The 23,237-nt window shown below is 37.3% G+C and overlaps 1 protein-coding gene across 2 annotated transcripts in view; it reads right to left on the bottom strand.

The window, feature by feature from the left end:
• Positions 1 to 23,237, bottom strand: part of POU6F2 (POU class 6 homeobox 2) — a 393,997-nt gene that overhangs the window by 310,651 nt on the left and 60,109 nt on the right. The window contains exon 2 of one of the 2 annotated variants that reach the window (XM_063304155.1): positions 5,661 to 5,835. In XM_063304155.1, coding sequence (XP_063160225.1) covers positions 5,661 to 5,835 — 175 coding nt within the window. Of the gene's footprint in view, positions 1 to 5,660; positions 5,836 to 23,237 lie in introns of those variants that run through there. The other variant, XM_063304156.1, reaches the window with a different exon arrangement.

Below are 23,237 nucleotides of genomic sequence, written 5' to 3'. Positions count from 1 at the left end.
TGGTTCTATCAAACTAATTTGGTTAACTCGCACTGTCTAATTCAAAGCAATTGGGCTGCTTTTGTTGTTGTTGATGATTTACCTAAACCATGACCACAATAAGGCCAGTAAAATATTAATATAATTATTATTTTTTTATTTATTTGATATTAATTAAATAAAACATAATACTGCTAAAGAAAGCAACACAAAGTAAAAAAACTGAAGTAAAAAAAAAGTCAAAGTCACTGATTGGTAGGAATTGCACAATTCCTCACTTCTAGATTGTAAATATATACAATAAGACAACTATTTTAAAATTATAAAATACTGTTTGTACCAAAAGTTTACGTGAATAGCTGCTGTATTTGATGACATGTAGTTATTTGACTGAAGGTGAAAGAAAGTAATGTTTAAAAAATTATAATCCCCATCCAGCCAGGTAAATATACTAATTCCCATTTATTTTAATGAAAGCTAAGTTTCTGTTTAAGCTTTTCCCACTGAAATAAATGACTGCAACAGTTATTGAGCACATCATTCCCCTGCTCAGTTACCTGAGTGCAAGGGGCAATCTGAATGAGATGTTGAGAGATTCATGATCAGATTGCCATTTTTTTATTGTTTACTTCATTTATGGGGAAGGGTCTGAATTTATGAAATGTTTAATCTTTTCCTACTGTGTCATTTTCCAAACCAAAATCACTTCCCAGAGCTGATATTTGTTGTGCAAGGAGAAACTTAAAGCTCCTTCAGTCAAATATAATTTACACTGAACATACTTTAGAGGTTCATCCAGTACCGTTCACCTAATGTAAGTTGCTGATGGGCAGAGGGAGAACTTCTTGCCTCATTTTTTTAGACTGAAATAAATCAGAAAGGATTTAGTTCTATATTCTATGTATATTTACATAGAATAATTTTGCTAGTTCATGTCCTGTCTCCTAAAATTAAAAAGTAGATTTGGTTGGTTGGTTGGTTGGTTGGTTGATTAGCTTTTTGCATTTTAACTGGGCAACCCTATCTGCTATTGTAGAGAACTCTACTGCTCTGAGAAATCCAATGGCCACCTGGGCGCCTTCTAACAAATCAGAAATAAGAACAGACAATTGCATGGTATTTTTCCCCCTTTCCCTAGTTTTCATTAATTTTTTTTCTTAATGAATTCTCTTCCATTAAAATCAACAGAAATAAAGAAATACGCTGTATCTCCAAAGCTGGACTAGATTAAATGCTGATGTGTGAACATTTGGAGCTTTGGATTCACCAGATCCATGTCTTTCCCAGCACGTCCCTATCCAGCTTCCACCAGGGTCTTGGCCAGGTTTCTTTTCTTTTCTTTTTTCTTTTCTTTTCTTTTTTTGACACTGAAATTCCGTTTTCTCAAAAGGCAGCAAAGGTTTCTAAGGATATGCTATGCATTCTCCATATAGGTCCAAGTGGGATGCAGTCACAACAAACATCTCTACCATAACTGTTTCAATCTCTATTAAAGTGAAATAGCATTAATTTCTAACACAGATTAAAAGTTAGAAACTTATGTTATTTTACTGTGATAGAGTTTGGAATAGATATGGTAGGGAAGTCTGCTCTCACTGCATTCCACCTAGAGCACACATTTAGAAAATCCACTTGGATCATACATTTACGAAATAACTCAACTCATTAAGTGGTTTGAGTATTACATGCTTGTAAAAAGGAACTGCCATGCAACATCTGGAACTATCTAAGATGCAGAATCTGCAACTTAACATTTAAGAACAATTTGGGAAGTATGAATTAACTGAATTAGCCTTAAAATATGAATAAATTCCTCTACAGTCTCTAATAAATATTATCAATACAAGGATAAAAGCAACAAATTACTATGCATTCTAGAAACGGGGGGGGGGGGGAGGGAAGGACAAAAATGATCTGCCACTGGCACCATATGCCATCACCAAGATTCCATTCCTCCTAATTTGGTGGTAACATTAGTTTAGCACAAATCTATGGCAATTTCCCACCCCCCCTCAAAAGAATAGAAGAAGGGCTATAGATCTTGATGTCTGATACTTTTTTGTATAAAGATTCTAGTCTGTAAATGCCTAAAGTTAATAATTCCTTATTATCAACTGTCCTTGGCTTTAAAATATTCTGCAGATCAAATCATATGTCTTCTCTCTCCAGCTAAACTGCTCTAAGGGATTACAGTTTGTATCAGTGTCATAAATTGGAACCATGCTGTTGCAATGAAACTTGCTCCATCTCCAAACAGCAGCAAGTCCAGAAATTTATTTTATAGCAAACCTTTTGACCTGGTTGTTAATCAGAGACAACTTTTCTACTAGTATTAACTAACTAGTATTAACTGGAATAAATAAATAAATAAAATAAAGAAATATTACATTAGTATAACATCAAATTATGAAAAATAACACAGCTGATATAATGCTTTAAAAAACCTAAGGACCCTTATGTTCTTTAAAGCATTATAGAAGTACTACTTAAAGAAGTAACACTGGCTGTCCTGGTAATATTTTCCCAATTTTCAAATCTAAATTAGCAAGCACGTGAATTGAAGTTTTGTTATTTAAACATGAGGAAGGAACTTTGAAAATGTAATATGGTATATGTGAGCAGAGGGACACTAAAATATAGGAAATATAAATAGCTTAAAACCAATATTTATTAATTAAGGATCTCTAACAAAGTTCCTCATATGTTTGAAAGCTGAATAAACTCAGACTGGTATTCCTCAAGCTCAAAAATGTGTTCAAGTCCTCTAGAATTGGTGGTAAAATATACATTTCGGCGGCTTAGTAAAACTGTGCAGAAGTACCTTCAAAAGCCCCCCAAAAGCAAAAGAAAAAAAAAGAATACTATCAGTCTTATTACTGAATCTCTGCCCTCTGAAACCAGAGCTACTGCTACTGGAAAAAAATGGGCTTTCCCTATGTTCTCTCCAATATTAACACATGAAGCTATCTAATGTTACAGTTGTGGGAAACTGAGATATTCCAACAGTGGATATTTTTTTATTAGAAGCTGATAGCCTCAGTCATTATTCCATTCCCTTATCCTTCCTATCAAGACATGTACACTGACTAAGATTTAGGCCTCAATTTAATAACAAAAATGATTTATAACAAAATTACAAAATATTCCAGTATTTTGTAATTTTGTTATAAATCAGAAGAACCTATCAAGCGATACCAAAGCAATTAACACAATAATAACATACTGTATTAACACATTTTAAACACTGAGAACTCTTACAGTCTGATGTAGTAGCTAGGGCTACTTTCAAGGAAGGGGACTGTTACTTAGAGAATAAAAATTAATTCAGAGTATGTTGAACTAATCACACAAATGCAACTTGTGTTGGATTACGCTTCCAACAATTTTCTCTCCCCTTCTATAGCTATTCCTTGTTTCTTTACAACTCTCCTTTCAGCCTAACCTCTGTGGAAGATTGAGTGGGTATAAACAGGCTAGGAGCTCACACAGAGGAAATAGGCCTTTTCCATGATATCAGTAGAAGGAGTCTTTGTTAGGACTACATCCTAGTCATGTTTACCAAAGATTGTCCCAATGACCTCAATGAGGATTTTGAGCACACGTCTAGAGAAACAGATTGTCACAGTATTGGGTCAAATAAGGCATTATCCAGCCATCAATCTTCTGTGTTCAATTAATAGAAACTGGAGATATTTAAGCTTTACCTGGGAATGAAGTTAAATCTGGGAGTTAGTACTTTTGAAGTCAGTGAGGTTTATGTATATGATTATATTGTTATATATGTATAGGATTATATTGTTAAGTACATGCTAGCCATTGAAATCATGGACTTGTGTAGTACTTAAGTATGTTGTATGGTTGTTAATATTAAACATAGTAAGTATATTCTTTTATATGACAAATTTACCTGCTGCAATTTAACTCTAGGACTACTTTAAATAATTAAAAAGACAGTTTTCTGTCATTTTAGTAGTACTTGAACAGAAGTTTCTATTAGAGTAAGCAGCAGTAGAATGATAATCAGGGAGGACTTATTCTTTTGGGAAAAAAGTATGTATAAATATATTTTGAAGCAGTAAAATACTTTTTATTTATCTCTTCCCTTCACAACATATAAACATTTCTAAAAAGATTTACATGTTTAGATATCTGAAATATTACCTTTACAGTCTTTAGAAGAATCAAAATGTATTCTCTGCATTCAAATGTATGGTAATTGTACATTCCCATGTGAAAGAGAAATTATCTTTTTAAACCTCTTTTTGTACAAAAACAGATATCACTAACAGGTTATAGGAAAATGATAGCTTATAGGAAGAATTGTATATTTCAGCTACAGTGATCTAGTTCTCTATGTTGTAGATAATTACATGATTCTTGTGCCTATCTGCCTTTCTAAAAACAACACTACAGCATCTATTCTTATAAATATTGCATGGATATTTTTTTAATGCAAAAATTATTTTGTAGTTCCATGCTGTCGCAAATTTAGAGACATCTCATCCTCAGCTTTCTTGGAGATAAAACCCCCCCACATAATTTTGGTTATTCTCTAAAGGTATATTCCTCTCTCAAACCAAAGGGTAGGTTTTCTGTACATGATTTATCATGTTCTTCTTCAAATTTTGTACATGGTAAGTATTAAAAAGAACTCCTTGAGAAGCAATTGCTACAGGATTGAAATGTCACATTGGACTACACAGTATTGCTCCAGCTCAGGCATGCATCAACATCTATCACTCAAGCACACCCCTGAACACGCTCTGTTCCTTTTCTGATTAGAGATTACAGCTGCTTGAGTTGTCTTACGGAGTGTCACTGGTATGAATGACAGATGTCTGGGCTGGACTGCTACCCTTCTTTTTTTCCTTTTGGATATGAAACCAACATTGCTGAAAAGCTATCATGTCATAAGCTTTTCGTCCAGTTGTTCAAAACATACAATACTTATCTTCGTGCACCCTGAGAGGCAGGCATAATTTCCAACTGAAATGGAAAATACCCTCTAAGAAGCCTCACAAAGTATGTTGATTTCCTTCCTCATTAAACCCATGTAAGAATGATTTCTTAGATTACCCCAAATCATCCAAATCTCCTTTCCAGAATGGGATAATAATAGCAGCTAAGAAAGAAACAAGAATGGTTAAAAGAGCTCCCTAGAAACAAAAGGAGAGAAACCTCTTGCAAATACTTAAGAAAAGTTTACTGCACCCCAATCTTCCTGGCAGGTCATTTTCACAGGGTAAGGCAAGGAAAACCTGACCCTTTGGTTACATGCTTGCACGTTTCAGTTGTATACCGATTTCTTAACAAAATCCAATCCATGACAGCAGTAAATTGCTTCTCTAGAAAACAGTGTTACCAAAAGACAGCACGCCACGAGCCCTTTGCCTGAGAACGGTCCTGCTGCTGTCCCAGTGATTTCTACGGGACTACTGCATGCAATTTGTGGATTTCAGCTAAAACCAATGAGGCAGTGCTATTCCTCAGGCCAAACTTTGATCAGTCAGCAGGCACGCACTTTCAGGCTGGGCAGAGAGAGCTTGTGGATGCTCTTCTCTGCCCTGAAGTTGGCTCCTCCAAATACGAATGCTCTATCTGCTTTCCTTCCTCTGGTATCTTCTGGCACCGAAGCAGAGGCAACCGCAGCCCCCAAACACGAAATGCCTAGACAGACTTACCGAAGAGCTTGCTGGGAGTGTCCTCGTTGTCATTTGATTCCACAGGCGCAAGCAGGGGCTCATCCAGCTCGTCGTCGTCGGAAGCAGCTGCCTTGTCCTCACCTCTCAACTCTGCATTCATTTCACTCCGCAGTGACAACAAGGGCTTACTGACTTGTCCAGTTATCATTGGATCCTAGGACGGGGGGAAACCGAGGGGGAAAAAAAGTGGCAGCTTTGGTGCGCGTCTTCTGTCTCCCACTCCCTCTCCCCCCTTTTCTCTCTTACACTTTCTCTCTCTCTCTCTCTCTCTCTCTCTTATCTCTTGCTGCTCCTGCTGTTATTGCTGGCTGCAGTCAAGTGAAGAGCTATTACAGATCCAATGAGTTTTCCATTACTCCCCACCCTATTAAAGCTCAACTAGCATGTGAAAGATTCCGGATGCTTTGGAGAAAAACTTCAGCGAAAGCTACATAATGAACACAGCTTTAATTGTGGGATGCACTTCTTCTGTATGTTTTTTACACTTCACTCTTTAGTGTAATATGGTAAGAGGGAGGGAATTGTGGGCATTAAAATAATAATAATAATAAGTCCTAGAACTCTCTCTAAAAAATCTCACTTCTGTAACATTAATCACATCAGAAGGGGAAAAATACTACATAGTATAACTAATGTTTCCGTAGCATCCCACAGCAATCACTTAAAATCTAAAATAGAAATCTTTCATTTTATCACATATAACAAAGCAAGAAAAAGAAATATTCATGCACAAGGTTTTGGGATTATTAGGCTTCAAAAGTCCCTAATCCCACACATATGGAACAGATATATAGAAATAAAACAGTTAACATTCCCATTCTTAAAAAAGACAAAACTTGCAACGGATACTTACAAAATGTTTTCAATCATTCTTGTATTTGGGACATTATAATTCCACCAAGCCTATATATAGAGTATATGCAAAACACACATGTTGTCTTTAAATATTTCTTGATTATCGGGATATATTGTATCTTTTCAAAAGACTGAGGAGGAGAGGAGAATGGCAATTTTAAGTGTCCAAACATCTATCATTTGTTTTGTCATCGAATCAACTTAAAGGGGGTGGGGGCTGGACAACCCAAAGAAAGCAAATGACCTTCTCATGCGATTTCCCAACTATTTATTGCTAAGTTCATGCCTAAATGGTTTTTATCCACAGAACAGGTGACCAGCATGCAAGTAGGTTGGTTAGCATGTTCCCTCTGCCCATTCGCACATTGGTTAATGGTTGCCTATGGGTTTTTAATGTATTCATGTTTGAAAAGTGAATTTGATATGACACATGATAATCTATGAAAATGTTAATCAATACAAATAGTTTAAGCTGTCATCAAATGCACTTCTTTGGTCAATACTCATATCACCGAAAACAATGTCACTGTCACCAGGGTTTAATTTGCACAGCCCTTAAGTATTGGACTCTGTGCATCAATGCACTCTTCTTCAAATACTGTAGGTAAACACATTTTCTCCCTATTTAAAGCTGAAGCACTCAGTGCACATTTAGTTCAAGCCGAATCCTCCCTTTTGAATACCTTGATAGGTCCACTGGAGGGCAAAATTAATACTTAATTGAATCTCACAGTCATCAAAATAATCAATACTTTTTTATTATTTATTCTTTACAGTCTGTTGACTGTTTCAAATCTCAGAGGAAATGGGGTGGGGGGGAAGGATTCATGGCTTTGAAACACTGTCATTTAACAAGGTAATTTTCAGTGGGACATTAGGGGTTGTGAAACATATAATAAAACAAAAATGGTGGCTTATAATAGGAAGAAAGAAAAGAATTATATTTCTGCCATCTAACAAAACAGGATAAATAAAAAAAGAAGCAAGTGCAGGGAGAGAGAAAGGGAGAGAAGGAGGGAGGGAGAGAGAGAGAGACTGGCTTTTGAAGGGTTTTATCATATCAAGAGCAGAGCTGAGCTTTCATAATGCTGACATTTCTCATCCTGACAATCCTAAACAAGTGGAAAGGATGAGATCGGAGATATCATCTTTCATCACATTCCCCAGCTTAAGAACCAACATGACAGCTTCTCTCCCCTTTACACTGTTAATTACTAAATAAAATACTACCCTCTGTCAGCATTAGATTATTGCAGATAGGAACCACTAACATTGCTCCATTGTTGTTCGTCTGGTTATTGTTTGGGGGCTTGTTTATTTGTTTGTTTGTTTTTCTTTTAACTCCAGTGATACTTAACCTCAGCTTTCCCGAAAATAAATTAAGCTGCTCTTGATGTACAGCATTTGAAATGTAACAAGTTAAATCAGGGAGTGCAAATCTGCAACATTTCTGGATGAAACTGCTAACTAATTCAAATGCATAAATTAGTTTGACTTTGGCAGGTATTTTAAAGAAATTTGGAAGGAGTGCATTTCTGAGCTTAATTACTTTTCTAGTAACATTACTACCTGCTACACATACATACATACACATACATACACACACACACAGTATGTATGTGTGTGTGTGTCTGTGTATCTTATTATTCACCTAATTTGCATTTTAGCCTTTTTCTAAGAAAATGTTGACATTTGAGTTAGGTTACCCTGTTTTACTTTTACCACAACCTTCTGAGGTAGCTTAGGTTGAAAAACAGCAAGCCATATGACTGACTGGGGGATCTGAATCCAGATTTTCCTGGACCATGGCTACAGAATACACCTAGGCCCTAAGTTTATCAACTTTGGTCTTTTTAACAATTATTTTTGTCTGAGAACTGCCAATTACTTTGACATTTAACCTTGATACTTCAGAGAGCAACTCATTGGTGCATTCCCTCCACTATGAATGCATGAGAAAGACCTGCTCCACAACCTTTCAGTCAGAAACTTAAGATCACAAATCTAGTTCTCACAAATGGCAAGTACTGTGGTAATCACTCATTATCTAGATAAGTGAACAGAGGAATCTGGTATGTTAGGGTAAAGCTAGGTTACAAGTAACCCCATCACTTTTAATTTTCAATCTGCATAGTATATCTCCTAGCTGATAGGACACGGGAAACAGTATGTTGCAAGCAAGCCTCCACATGAAAGGGCCTAGGCATGACTAAGCTTCATAACCTAGTCTGCACTTCTCTATCTTACTGAAAAACATTATATGTAAGCCTTAATTGACCAAACCCATGTTAGGTAGTATTGGTCATGATGACCATGTCATATGCAAGACTGTGATTTGGAAGATAAGAGTTAATGATAACAGCATGCTATCATGCTGTGGAAAGGAAAGGAAAGGAAAGGAAAGGAAAGGAAAGGAAAGGAAAGGAAAGGAAAGGAAAGGAAAGGAAAGGAAAGGAAAGGAAAGGAAGAGAATTAGCTATGTTGTATGTGGAACTAAGATAAAAAGAATGGATGTACAGATGTGAATGAAGATGAGCTGCTCTTGTGGAGATCTGTTTTAAATATAAAGTGAAACATAAATCTAGTCATACTTACACATGGAAAAGGAATGCATATAAACCTAAAAACTTGACTGATTTGTTTATGGTGAAAGCTTGACAGAAACATCACAAGGGATTTTCAATGCAGAACAGAATCTTGGTAGTATCAAGAATGGCTCATGGGTTTTTATTTTTTGGATATTATTTGTATAAATATACAATAGTAATATGATGTAGGTTTTTTTTAGCTTCGTTGGCAGATAGGAGTAAATTATAGAGAAGAGTTTGTTAGTTTAATAGGTGAAAAATTATGTTTGAAGGGGTTTCTTATGTTCTTTAACTGGAGGGAAAATTTGTTTTAGAAGGGGATGCTATATTGAGAACTGAAATGTTTTATAGAAATAATGCTTACTATAATCTAAATTGGAGTAAGAGGTATTCATTGAAAAAATAAATCAATTGATATTGATTTATGTATATCTTTGCTGTAGAAAGTCGGAAGTCACTCTGTAGTAGTTTTGTTTGTATTTCCACACTTTTAGTTCCTCTTTTCTTTGTAGGTCTCTTTATTTCATTCTTGTTAGTTTTTACCTATATGTTTAAAAAAATAATAAAGTTCTTAAAAACCAGCGTGGATCATGGGAAAAAGTGGACATGGAAGTAGAGGAAATAAGTGAAAGAAATGAGAGTGAAATCAAAACAACTGCAAGAAGAGGAAACACAAATCATGCATTAACTAGTTGTAGAAAACAATCTCCCAATAGAAAGAATGGAAACTGAATGCAAGAATGTGGAAAATGCTTCAAATAGAATGAAAAGAATTAGATTACAGAGTGCTGCTGAAGTGTGTATGGCAACACTAATGCAAAGTAAGAAAAAGGATATTTAGCATATAATTTAAAAAAAGAAGCTGCATATCAGGAAAAAATACATGTAAGAGAATGAGGATGAGAGAAGGTTATTGTATAATGCACATGGGCAGAAAAAGGTCATCACAAAGAATGATAAGGCTGCTTTGTGCCATATTCTAACATTTGGAGAAATGTTAGAATATGGCACAAAGAATACATCTGTGCTCAAGAATGATCATGCCAATTTCTGGGAAATTCTGGGACTTGTATTCTATCGGTCTTATATTCTGCATTATGTGCCTCAATTATATGTTGAACAATTAATAAAAAAATGGAAAAAGAAAAAAAAGAAATTCTGGGACTTGAAGTCCACACATCTGGAAGTTGCCAAAGTTGAAAAACAGTGTCCTATACAAAGGGAAAACTAGCAACAGTGAATACAAAACAATAAGAGACTTACTCTGTTATGTATGCTTGGGAAAGTGTTTGGAAGAATTCTGATTAAAAGGCTACAACATATGACAGTGAGTAAACTATAATCTTGGATGTATTACAGTGTGGCTTTATGCTGGGTAGTGGATGTGCAGATCAGACCATGTCACTGAGAAGTTGATTTACAGAATGCCCAGGATAAAAATTAATAAGTGTATGCATGAAAATAAATGGAATGCTTACCAAATGGTTCAACACCAAGTAAGGCATAAGACAAGGATCTGGGATGTTCACTTGGTTATTTACTATATTGGTAAATGTGTATATTTCATATATATGCATATGCACACCTGCCCATCCTTGCCTTTGGTCTTCTCCTATTCCAGCTGCGATGGTTCCTATCTTGTGACACTGAGGTTTTGGTATTATTTTTATGAAAGACTTAAGAAAGCAAAAGCAGGAAATGTCAGCTGGTCAGCCACCACAAAAGGGTCTGAGATATGAAAGCTCTGAGGTGACTGGCTAACTGGACATATGTGAGATTAGGCTGTCTCAACATGCTTGAGAATCACAAACAAAGGCTGTGTGAATGGAGTGGAACTAATTGGGAGTTGCTGTCTATAGATCAAGATAACAGAATGCAGAATGTTCTGTGATGGCTACACTCAGATGCCTTAACTCAGAACTGCAAATGGATTAGAGAGGAGGGGAGTGGAATCCCATAGCACTGTGGGCTGTTGGGAGAGGCCACTATGAGGATTTGAGACTGGGCACAGAAATAAATTAAAATGACAAAGTTTAAATTGCAAATAGTTCAAAAATGCAAACTGGTTTATGAGAAAAGCAGCCAGTGCAGCTATCACAATATTTGGAGTATGTGAAAAATATCAAAACTGATACTCTTTCATTAGACAACAACAACAAAACTTGTTCTTTTAAAGAAACAATTTATATGTGAGCATTAAAAGCAGCATTGGCTGTACTAGGCTTTTGAACTAGAACTATGTTCCACAAAATATTCATTAATCACTACTTTAATTGAGCATCACTAGGATTTAAGTGAAAAAGAATGTTAATTTCATGTTTAAGCACACTGAGAAAACAAAATCCCAACATTTAAGAATCTTTCCTAAGTTACTATTTCTTCCTTCAGCAATTGTCTGGAGAAAGTTGCCTCTTCACTCACTTCTCATGGCACCTGATGACTTTTATCCGGTGTTTCTCAAGGATAAAACTGCTGATGTTTGGTTTTTAAAAAAACCTTTCACTTGAGCCAATCTCCATCAATCAGCCATATTCTCCTTCTGTAGCATCTTATGCCAGGATCTGGTGTCTCCAACATTTTTCTTTTTCCAAACACCCCCTTGATGGTTTTGCTGAGGGATTTATTTCATCATAGCTCCATAACTATGAATTAGCATTTGTCACTTATTGTCTAGAGAAATTTGTTCCTAATTCTGTTCCACTGATGTTGGAAAATGGATTCCAGCTAAAAATGTTGGATTTGTCATGATTTTTGGAGTGTATATGGAATTGTGCACAGGCATATTTTCTTGATTTCAATCCACTGAAGAGCAACTCTGCCACTGACCCCTAAACAAACAGCTTCAAATAACTTAAAACATTCAAAGACACATTAAGAACTGAAGTTGAACAGAAATAAATCATGATCCCCTTATAGAAGATGATACGCTGGGGTAGTGGTTCAGCCCTTTAAATAACTAGGATGCCAGGCCGTTCTCTACCTTCATCCGATATGGCAGTGGATCAATTCAATAGCAACTAACATCATGTTGAACTTGGCCAGAATACAGATCTCTTCACCCTGTCTTTTGAGGGTTAAAGCCTTCTAAGTACCCTTACATTCTAGCTCACTGGATGATAGTAGCTGCTTCTTCTTGAGAGTTGTTAAGAGTTGCTAACACTAATAACTGCTCTCCCTGACTGGAAATTCCATTTTTCTTCCAACCCTTTTCCTTCAGTTTGCTCCCAAGCTATTTCCTTCTTTTGTTCCCAAATTCCAGTTACCATTGCTATCTGCTCACACTGCCTCTAATTTCTCCACACGTTCAGCCAGCCAGCTCAGTGGGAACAAGCCTGCCAAAACAGAAATCTCTGTAGCCGTATGGAACATTTGCAACTATTTTTTTTTTAAATGCAAGTACTACGAGGCAGAAGATAGGAGAATGATCAAACAATATCTTTGATCTTCTGGAATGTACATGCAAATCAAGTTCAGTGACAGCACATTATTTATTTTTATTTATTTATAAATTTATTCGCTGCCCATCTCTGCCTCATGGGGGACTCTGGGCAGTTTACAATAAAATGAAGTTAAAATTTAAAACCATTAAATACAATAAAGATATAATAAAATCCAAGTGGGAAAGGATTTTAATCAGTCTGTGAGTGTAACAGGCCCCTCAAAGTCACTTAGGGCGCTAGCCATCCCCAGGTATAACTATTCCCCCTCCCATTCCAAGCCTGCTGACAAAACCAGCTCTTTAATCTTTTTCGGAAGTCCAGGAGCGAGGGGGCCTGTCTCACCTCTGGGGGAAGGATGTTCCAAAGGGCGGGAGCTACAGCAGAGAAGGCACACTTCCGAGACCCCGCTAGATGGAATTCTTTTATAGATGGGTTCCGTAACATGCCCTCCCTGCATGACCGGGTGGGGTGGGTCGATGTAATAGGGATGAGATGGTCCCTCAGATATCCTCGTCCCATGCCATGTAGGGCTTTAAAGGTGATGACCAACACCTTGAATTGGACCTGGAAGCAAACTGGGACCCAGTGCAGCTCACACAACAAAGGTGTTATGTGTGCAAATCTTGGAGCACCCAAGATTGTCCGAGCGGCTGAGTTCTGAACCAGCTGAAGCTTCCGGATACTCTTCAAGGGTAGCCCCATGTAGAGCGCATTACAGTAGTCTATATGGGAGATGACCAGGGCATGAGTGACTGTTCGGAGGGCCTCTCGGACTGGGAAGGGGCGTAACTGGCACACAACCCGAAGATTATATTTTTGAGCACTGTATTTTGGAATACAGAGATACCAGAATATGAAATCTCACTGTTTGTATACTTCAGTGACATCACAGCAATGAATACTTTTAGGGTGTTATCCCCTTTGTTTTCTGGTTTCAGTAATCAAAGGGATTGTTCTATGTTGTTGTTGCTATTATTTCTCATCCAAATACCTGTTTAAGATATCATCATCACTGCAATCTAACATATAACCAACGGATCTCTTCCTTGTACAAGTTCTTCCTCCTTTGTGCAGGGGTTAAAGAACCCCCATTGGTTCTTTAACATTATCCTTTAAAATGACCTTAACAATCTTTTTCTAAAGAGTGAAATCTTGGAAATTTAAATTTTAATGCACGTTCCTCAACATTTTTGCTGCTTTACAGCATCAGTTGATGTGACTGGTTTGAGGATTATTATGATCTGTTCTCCAGGGAATTCTCTAGGACTTACTGTCATCAACTTGTACTTTGATTACTTCATGTAAATAAATGTAGGATCCTCCAAAACCGCCAGTATCTAAACTCAAGGGGATTTCTAACTTTTCTATCAAGGTAATTTTTACTGCAGAATAACTATATTATCCTTCTCCCGTTCAATAACTTATCAACCTAGCCAGCCTTTTATTCATCTTGGCATTCACTTACAATACTCTACTAGCGTCTTCTTAAAAAAAAAAAAAAACTAATTGAGCACCAATGCTACCTTCCAATGCTAGATTTTATGCTTTTTTTTTTTCCCAGTACCAGAAGCCCCATCTGACAAAGACAAAATATGCTCATATCCTAGTAGGACTGTAAGTAGTAACTTAATTCATCTTTACAACTTTTACTTTTAGGGAAAAAAACAGCTCTGTTATTTCTTCCATTGTTCTAGATTAAATGCTAACTGGTGTTTACAATTCCAAAATACTTTTGATTATATTTCAGCCACTGCATTTCTCCTGTCTTCCTAGTCTGTCTTTAAGCCAAGGCCTTTCTGCAAGTGCTGTCCATCCTTGTGTCCTTTTTTGGGGATGTGCTACTGTCCAATGAAGCAGTGAGAACAATACCGCTACCACCTACAAAGCATATACAGATATGACATCTGCTCTCCCTATTGCTGTTATCTCACCTCTAGTGCCTCTGTTCTATGTCACTATCAAATAGAACTGTCCTACTTATGTGTGTGCAGTGGATGGTAGGCAAAGTGGGTGATTTAATTCTTTGGACTTGCTGTTCTCCTGCTTCTGCCCGAGATGGCAGGAAAAACAGCACTGCAGCAGGAATGAAATGGGTACAGCTGCAGGATTCTGTTCATCATCTCTAGGCTTCCTCCTCTTTCTTTCCTCTTACACCCCATTCTGTCATCCCCCAACTACACTAAAGTTAGAAAATTTATATCAGTGTCATGAAAGGAACTGAGTCTCCTCCTCCTCCTCCTCCTCATCATCATCATCATCACCACAAATAAACCCAGAGTTCTCTCAAGGCACAGATAACCAGGCTCAAATTATCCTACTTCAGACACATTATGCAAAGATCTAGCTGTGGAGTCCTTGGTGCTCTCTGAGCCTTGTTCTTTTCTTGCAGACGTTTCACTGCCAGACTAGGCAACATCTTCAGTGCAAAGAGGGAGGGGGCCTTGCTCTCAGTTTATATACCGTGGCTTGCCCTGCTTGTGTTGGTGGGGGTGTTGTTCTCTCCTTGGGAGTTCTTTGATTGGGCTGTTGTTTGCTGCTTGGTTGATTGACTGAATTAATAGTTCCTTGATTAGGGTGTATTGTGCTGTTTGATGGTTCATCTGGTGTTAATCCTAGTGTTGATTTTTGCATATCTGGGTGTTGCTTGCTGGCAAGGGAGTGTACAGGTCTTTTGGCTTTTCTATTGCCTCTTTTGAATGGTATGTAAATGTTGTTTACCTCTATGTGTCTGTTGATGGCTGCTTTGTCTGAGTGCCAGGCTTCCAGGAATTCTCTGGCATTTTTGGATTTGTCTTCGTTTAGGATGCTCAGTTTCCCAGTTGAAACTATGGTTGAATCTGTCCATGTGTTGTGAGATTAAGGAGTTCTCATCATGTCTTCTGACTGCTAGTTGGTGTTCGTGCATGCTCTCTGCTAGTCTTCTGCCTGTCTGTCCTACATAGTGGCTGTTACAGTCTTTGCATTGTATGTTGTAAATAACTGTTTTTTCTACTTGGGCTATTGGGTCTTTTGGGTTGCTTAATATGTTTTGAAGAGTTTTAGTTGGTTTATGTGCTACGGGGATGCCATGTGGTTGTAACAGTCTGTTGGTGGTTTCTGAGATGTTTCTGATGTATGGCAGTGTTATCCTTTTCATAGTTACCATTGGTTGGGTTGTAGTGGGTTGGGTCATGAGGCACTTTTTGATAAAGTTGAGTGGGTATCCATTTTGTTGGAAGATGCTATGCAGATGTTCTTTTTCTTTCTTCTGGTGTTCTGGGTTGCTGCAGTGTGTAAGTGCTCATCTGAATAATGTTCTTAACCAGCTTCTCTTGTGGGAGGTTGGATTGTTACTTTGGTAGTGGAGCACTTGGTTGGTGTGGGTAGCTTTCCTGTAGACTTGTGTTTCTAACTTACCATCATTTCCTCTACTGATGAGGATGTCCAGGAATGGCAGTGAGTTGTTGTTTTCTTCCTCCCTTGTGAATTTTATTCCATTAAAGATGTTATTGATGGTTTTGTGGGTTTCTTCCAGTTGCTTCTTTTGTATTATGACAAAAGTGTCATCTACATACCGGATCCATACTTTGGGTTGTATGTGTGGGAGTGCTATCCTTTCCAGACACTGCATTACGATCTCTGCTATAAGTCCTGAAATTGGTGATCCCATGGGTGTTCCTTTGGGATCTGTTGGTATATTTCTCCATCAAACTGAAAGCAGGATGTAAGGCAGATGTTGATGAGGTCCATTATCTTGGGTATTTCTATTCTGGTGTATTTGGCTAGGTCAGGTGTGTTGCGCAGCACTGCAGCCATAGATTCTTTTGCTAGTGCCAGGTCTATGATGGCTTATTATTATTTTTATTAAAATTTATTATGACTGCCCACTGCAAAAGACTCTGGGCAGTTTACAATATGTAAATATACAATTAGAACAGTTAAAAGATATATAGAATTTATCTTTCCTTCCTTTCAAGTACTGCCTTCCAGATTCTGTTCTGTTCAGGACGTAATAGAGAGGGGGAGTTACTCCTGTCATTCTGTTGTTGTTGTTTATTCGTTTAGTCGCTTCCGACTCTTCGTGACTTCATGGACCAGCCCACGCCAGAGCTTCCTGTCGGTCGTCAACACCCCCAGCTCCCCCAGGGACGAGTCCGTCACCTCTAGAATATCATCCATCCATCTTGCCCTTGGTCGGCCCTCTTCCTTTTGCCTTCCACTCTCCCTAGCATCATTCTACTATTACATTATTTCAGCCTTGCACTAAACTGGAATGAACCTGAGTACTTCAACTATGGCCAGCTGAGCAGTTCAATGCCATTGCACAATTTTGGTAGAGCACCATTAAATGAATAGACTGCCAATTGCTTTCAGTATTCCTTGGAAAATGTAAAATGGTGGTATACATGTGTTATATTATGCTATACAGAAAAACATGTGGCAGGGAACTGTTTGCACACACCTAGAAGTGGATTGTTGCCAGAGAAATCTAAAAAGAGCCCTGTGCTAAAAAAAAAATTACACACCTACCACTGTTGTTCAAATTCAGCGGACCACCAACACAGCAAAGTTGTGTCTGGCTTTTTACAGTAACAATTGTAGAATGATGGCTGGCAAGACTGACTAGGGACCAGGATTGCCTCTTCAGCCTGAGATGGATAATAAATGCCACCTCATTATTGGTCACCTGACTTTGCCTCTGACATACTGGGTAGCATAGAATAACCGATGCTACACACTTATGGCTATTGCTGGATGCTGTCAGTTTAAGGGGGGAAACACCATTAACACCATTACAGTTAAGGATGACTTAAACCTGCCTCTCTCTAATGGGCTGGGGATAAGATGAAGACAATGTCTTGGAACAAGGCAGAAAAAAGATGTTGCCACAGAATATGTCTACCGTGTTTGCACTATAATTACTGTATGTCTAAGAAGGTAGGGAAAGTCCTCAGTCTTTCCCAACAACAACAAGAAATGTTGGAACAAAAATACTTGTTATTCTTAGAAAGTAGCCCAGCTGGAGAATACTGGCTGAATTTATGAAGATAGGAATTAAAAAGCTGAGATTTTCAGTTTGTATAGCAAATGTAGGCAACAATTGGTTGGCTACCTTCAATAAACCTCTGTTAGAACATTACAAATCAACTCCTATCTTCCCAAATAGTTTCCCAGATACAGTGGTAAAGTATGAGAATGTGGAATCTCCCAAAGACTGGAGGGCTTTATGTAAATTAGCATCACTTGCCAGTATCTCAGTCCTCTCAGAAACAGCTTCAAAGCCAACTTCTTCTTCAGCCATCAAAGATCATAAAGAGACAGATATAAGAGCATCAGAATAGTGCTTTTTATATTTTTGTCAGAATTTCAAAGCAGTTAGAATGAAACCTTTTGTAGTATCTCATAGCTCTCAATAATTCAACCACTATTCTTACCTGAACACTCATATTCCCAGGAACATTATTTCCAGGATAGCAATTTCTGACAATACTTACTGTCATAATGATTTTGCATCTGTTTTGACTTTTTTCTAAAAAAATATTTGTGTCTTTACATGCCATGCTTGGAGTGAGAATCCAGTAAATGATTAAAGAAACCGAAGACCTGTCCCCATAGAATGAAAAGATATTCCATGTGGACAGTTCTTTTGTTTCTTCAACAATTTATTCCAACAAGTTATACATGCTGCAACCATAACAAATGGCTTAGCCTTTACATCCTCATCATCTGCTTTCTTCTTGGCTTACTATGTGCACCAGTCTCTGCCAACTTGTATGTGTTGCTGATTGCTGATTGCCATCATGACAGTTAACTTCTTGTCGTTCCACTCAGTTTACTAAAAGGCATATAAACTTACACATTTATGTCATACATGACATGGAAGTTAACCATAATGACACAGAAAGCCTCAACACCAAGACAATGATCAACGTATAAAGTGCTGGTAAGGACAAACTCCAAAAGATAAGGTCCAAAGAGAAAGGAAAATGACAAAACTTGTTATGTTTCAATGAACGTCTCTTTAAGAAAATAATTACATCTAAGAAAGAATTCAGTGCTGAGGTTTATTCACTGCTGCAGGAAAAGCTTCCACCATAAGAGGAAAAACTCCTGTTGCGGAAAAGCAACAATTGCTCCAATATAATTTCTTCAGATAATTATCTCTAGAAGAAAAACACACTGCTACAAAAGATTGGAATATGACTTTTTTTTTCTATTTCAAACTTGTCTTCTGTTATCCAATACTGCCATGCAAGTTCCTGTGTTGATCTACAAGATGACTACACATATAAAATGGCTCCCATTCTCATAAAACACACACAAACTAATATTAACAGTTCAGATGCTGACTTAAAGCCAATCTTAAAAGAGTTGTCCCATTTTCCTTTTACATATCACAATATCAAGTATAAACTGCTTTTCATTTCATCTTCATTGATGTGGTGCATTAAAAGTATTGTTTAAGTTACATTGTTCTGTGTATTCTATCAACATGTTATTGTTGATTCTTGGGACATCGAAATTACTGATCATTTTAGAGTTAAGTACATGTTAATATTTCCAATTAAACGAAAGTGATTATGTTATTTAGAAAGCAAAAGGATAAGAAGGACATCCCCTAATTTTCCATCTCTGATTGTTTTCTATTCTTGTTTTACAAAAATCTGTATACACAGTATTTTGATGAGAAAATAATTTGGTGAATCAATCAAAACAAAAAATATGTAACTTCATTTTTTCCTCCCCCAGTGCTGTTTCAATCTGCAAAAACTGTTAAGCTGCATAAATTGTTCAACTTTACCATTCAAAAGTAACTAGGGCAACTTTCTTAGATGATTCAAGTGAGGACTCCCTTGCTTTTCTTGAAACAGAAATCAATACTGTCATTTAATGTTGCACGCTTTGATAATTTCATATTTTGGTTTTAAAAGTGTGGGGGGAGGCACTCTCACATTCATTTCAACAATCACTCATTTATCCATCCATGTCAGCTAAGCAGGTCTGACCTATGTCTGGGCATCTAATTTGTCTACAGTGAAGAAAAACAATTTAGAAGAATGGTTCTGATCTTCCTGCCACTAAAGCATGTACAGCATTTTCTCTGTGTAAAAAGTGCAGGATTGCACTTAACGGCACTGTGCATTCTTTCTGTTGTTTTAATATAGGTTTCTATCAAGTTTCATAAAAGCAAACATCAGACACACAGAGATCTGAGCATCCCATCAACTACCAAGTATACAATATGCAACCCCCACTGTATACAGTAATAGCCTTTCATTCAAAGAAGGAAAGTTCCATCAAGCGCTTTCATCAAAAGAACAGAAGTCACTTTTCTTTAGTCTGTCATTGGCTCATCCACTAACTGGCTGCCAGGCACTGCTCAGATCATTTACATTATATACAGGACTCAACCATCTGCAAAATGGGTTGTGGAAGAGATGTACAATTTGATTCTCAAAAACAAAAAATGGAACCTTCCCATATAGTTCCTTTTATACCTGCACGAATCAGAGAGCATCATTCAGGATCACATTTGGCACTGATAACTTCTAACAACTCCTCTCTCACACAATGGATATTTCTCTTCCTAGAAGAACCAAATCTCACAAAGAAAAGCCCAGCATCAAAATACCAATTAGATTTTTAGATTGCTATCCTGAATGTATTAACCTGGGAGTACATTTTGTTGATCTCAATGAAGCATATTTTGGAAATCCCATAACTGCACTTAACCTCTCCTGACATATCTTTAGTACCTCATCCTAATGGAGTCATATCAGCTGTAATCATATGTCAGCAAATAGGAAGAAGCAATGAAAGCTAATAATGAACATACTAGGTAGCCACAGGAGTAGCAAATGATGTAGCAGAAAGTAGTAGTAATTGTAGCAGTATTTTAGTACATGGGTTGTAAAGTAGGTAGTGGTACAGAATCAACAGCAGTGGTATAGATATTGCCTAAAATAAATATAAATAGTAATACAGACAGTACTTGGTAAATTAAATACTGCATAGATCCCACCTCTAACTCCCAATGTTAGTAGCCCAAGTGATACAGACAGTCCTCACTTACTGACCACAATAAGGACCGGCAACCTCATCACTAAGTGGCCTGGTCATTAAGCATGACATCACGTAATCATGACTTGCAACTTCCTGCCAGCTTCCCCATTAATTTTGCTTGTCCAAAGCCGGCTGTGAAGGTCACAAATGATGATCGCGTGACCACAGGATGCTGCAACCATCGAAGCTGGTTGCCAAGTGCCAAAATTGTGATCACGTGTCTGTGGGGATGCTGCAACAGCCGCAACTTTGAGGACCAGTTGTAAGTTTTGTTTTTCAGCACCGCTGTAACTTTGAACAGTCACAGAACAAGTGGTCGGTAAGAGAGGACTACCTGTAGTTTGGATCTTCTGGAAATATTTAGGTTGGTGTGATAAATTGGGTGCTGGATGTGTACTGAGTCAAGAGTGAAGATTACCTGCTTCAGCATATGCATGTAATTTTCACATTAAAAAGGATGGAAATATGAAATTTGTTGGTAAGTCCTCAAGCTCTGATTGAGTAACTGAAGATAGGGAAAGGACAGTCAAAACAGATTAATTATTTTATTAATTAACAGAGATTAATTAATTATTATCTCTACAGTTTTAGCTAGTCATCAGCTGCATGCACAATTGCTAATCATATTTTATTATTGCTGTCAGCCTTTGCACTTTCAACTTTTACAGTAAGCACACACACATTTGACAATCACTGAATATTTTAAAATCCATTACGTACATTTTATCTCTCTCTCTAAAATGTAGACACCATCATAATTTTTATTCTTTGGATTTTGAATACCCAGATGTTGCAAACATTTTATTTATTTATAAGATTTATATAGCTGCCCATCTTATGCAACATGACCCTGAGTGGCTCACAAAAAACAATAAATACAGTAAAAACAGTAAAAAACGTAACAACCAACACTGAAACTCCCATGTAATACACAGCATACTTAAAGCTGTTTAAGATTGTCCCAAAGATGCAAATAATTAGGGTATTATACTTTGTGGCTAAACAAGATGTGATTGTTCATGTTGGTCAATTAGTTTGGCCTCACATGATTGGTCCTGAGCACTAGGTTACAGGCCTAGCAATGTGACAAATGTCACATAGGGTGAGTTCCATTGCACTGCTGAAATATGAAATGAGTACTAGGGCTATACAAATCCTTAAGAAGAAGTGCTTCAGAATACACAAGGATGAAGACATTTACAGTCCAACACATCTGGAGAACACCTGGTTATGATAGCTAATCTACATGTCATTATTATTATTATTGACAAGTACTTTTCTTTTCCTAGAAAATACTAAAATACTGCATCTTTCCAAAATTGTCTAGAAGCAGAATATAAGTGGGTGCTTAAAATGGTTCCTCAGAATCCTCCATTTTGTATACAAGCTCTTCCATCATAACTAAGAATAGGCTGCTACTGGAGCCACAGAACACTCTGGAGAGATGGAGGAAAGACACATTTTGGATGAGAATTATCAATCAAAATCTTCTATTGCGTTAGAACTGCTCTTGAAACAGATCAATAAATGCTACTTGTTGATCTACAGCAATGGAATGACCATACACACACACACAAACACACACAAACATATATATCTTTATCGTAAACCACCCAGAGTCCCCCGATGGGAGGAGATGGGAGGGGACAGATTAAATACACACACACACACACACACACATACACTTTACAATAGAGACCCTGTGTATTGTTACCTTTAGCTAGATAAAAATGCAGAAACACCCAGAGTAGATTACAAATTAATGTAAAACATGGTCTGAATCATAGCAACTATACAATCTCACTCCTACTTATTAACCTTGTCATTATTAATGAAAAATATTTATTTTTCAGAGCCTCAATGAAAGCAAGATTATACCAAAACAAATTGCTGTTATCTCTGCTTGTTTAGGGGCATGCTTAACAAACTCTAAATACAGGGGGAGGGGTGGTTTTGGGGGGGGTGTTACAAAGAATGAGAAGGCAATTCACAGTCTGACAGATATATAGCCTGCAAACAGAAACAGCAAAGAAATTGGAAGAACATGGAGGTAGGATGGCACAAGAGTATTATTTGTCTGTTAAAAAGAAAAGGACTTTCTAGATGGACAATAATTTTATTAAAGCCAACTAAAATGCCACAAACGTGAAAGCTTTTGGAGTTCTGCAGAACTTTTCACTAGGCATGGAAAGAGGGAAAAAACAGGGAATGTTTTTTCAAAGAGAAGATGCAGATTACGGACTGAGTGGGTAAGCATCACAGGATAAGGAAACAATGGCACACAGGGACAATTCCTGAAAACATGTCTTTTGCTTTGGGTGAAATTCCTAATTCCCTGGCCAGGCAGAGAGCAGAAGTAAAGAAAAACATGACAGCCTTTCTGTTAGGAAAGCTGGAGATTAATTTTAGGAGCCGTGCTAGCGATTGTCCATCAATGGATTACTTTATGTTGGTTTCGGTCTTGGTTATTTGGTTTGGTTACACTAAGGCATAACAGTTGTGCCAAAGGCTCAAAAGAAAAAGATTTTGTAATCATAAAAGGTGAGCAACTACCTTGGGTTATAACTTTGCCAAAATTTTATTTTCCAGCGTGGGTAAGGTTAAGTCAATGAACATATAAACACGCTCTG

Source organism: Candoia aspera, chromosome 4, assembly GCF_035149785.1.
Source record: "Candoia aspera isolate rCanAsp1 chromosome 4, rCanAsp1.hap2, whole genome shotgun sequence".
Taxonomy (NCBI): Eukaryota; Metazoa; Chordata; class Lepidosauria; order Squamata; family Boidae; genus Candoia; species Candoia aspera.
The sequence above is the reverse complement of the archived record's forward strand: the minus strand, read 5'-3'. Positions and strand labels throughout refer to the sequence as shown.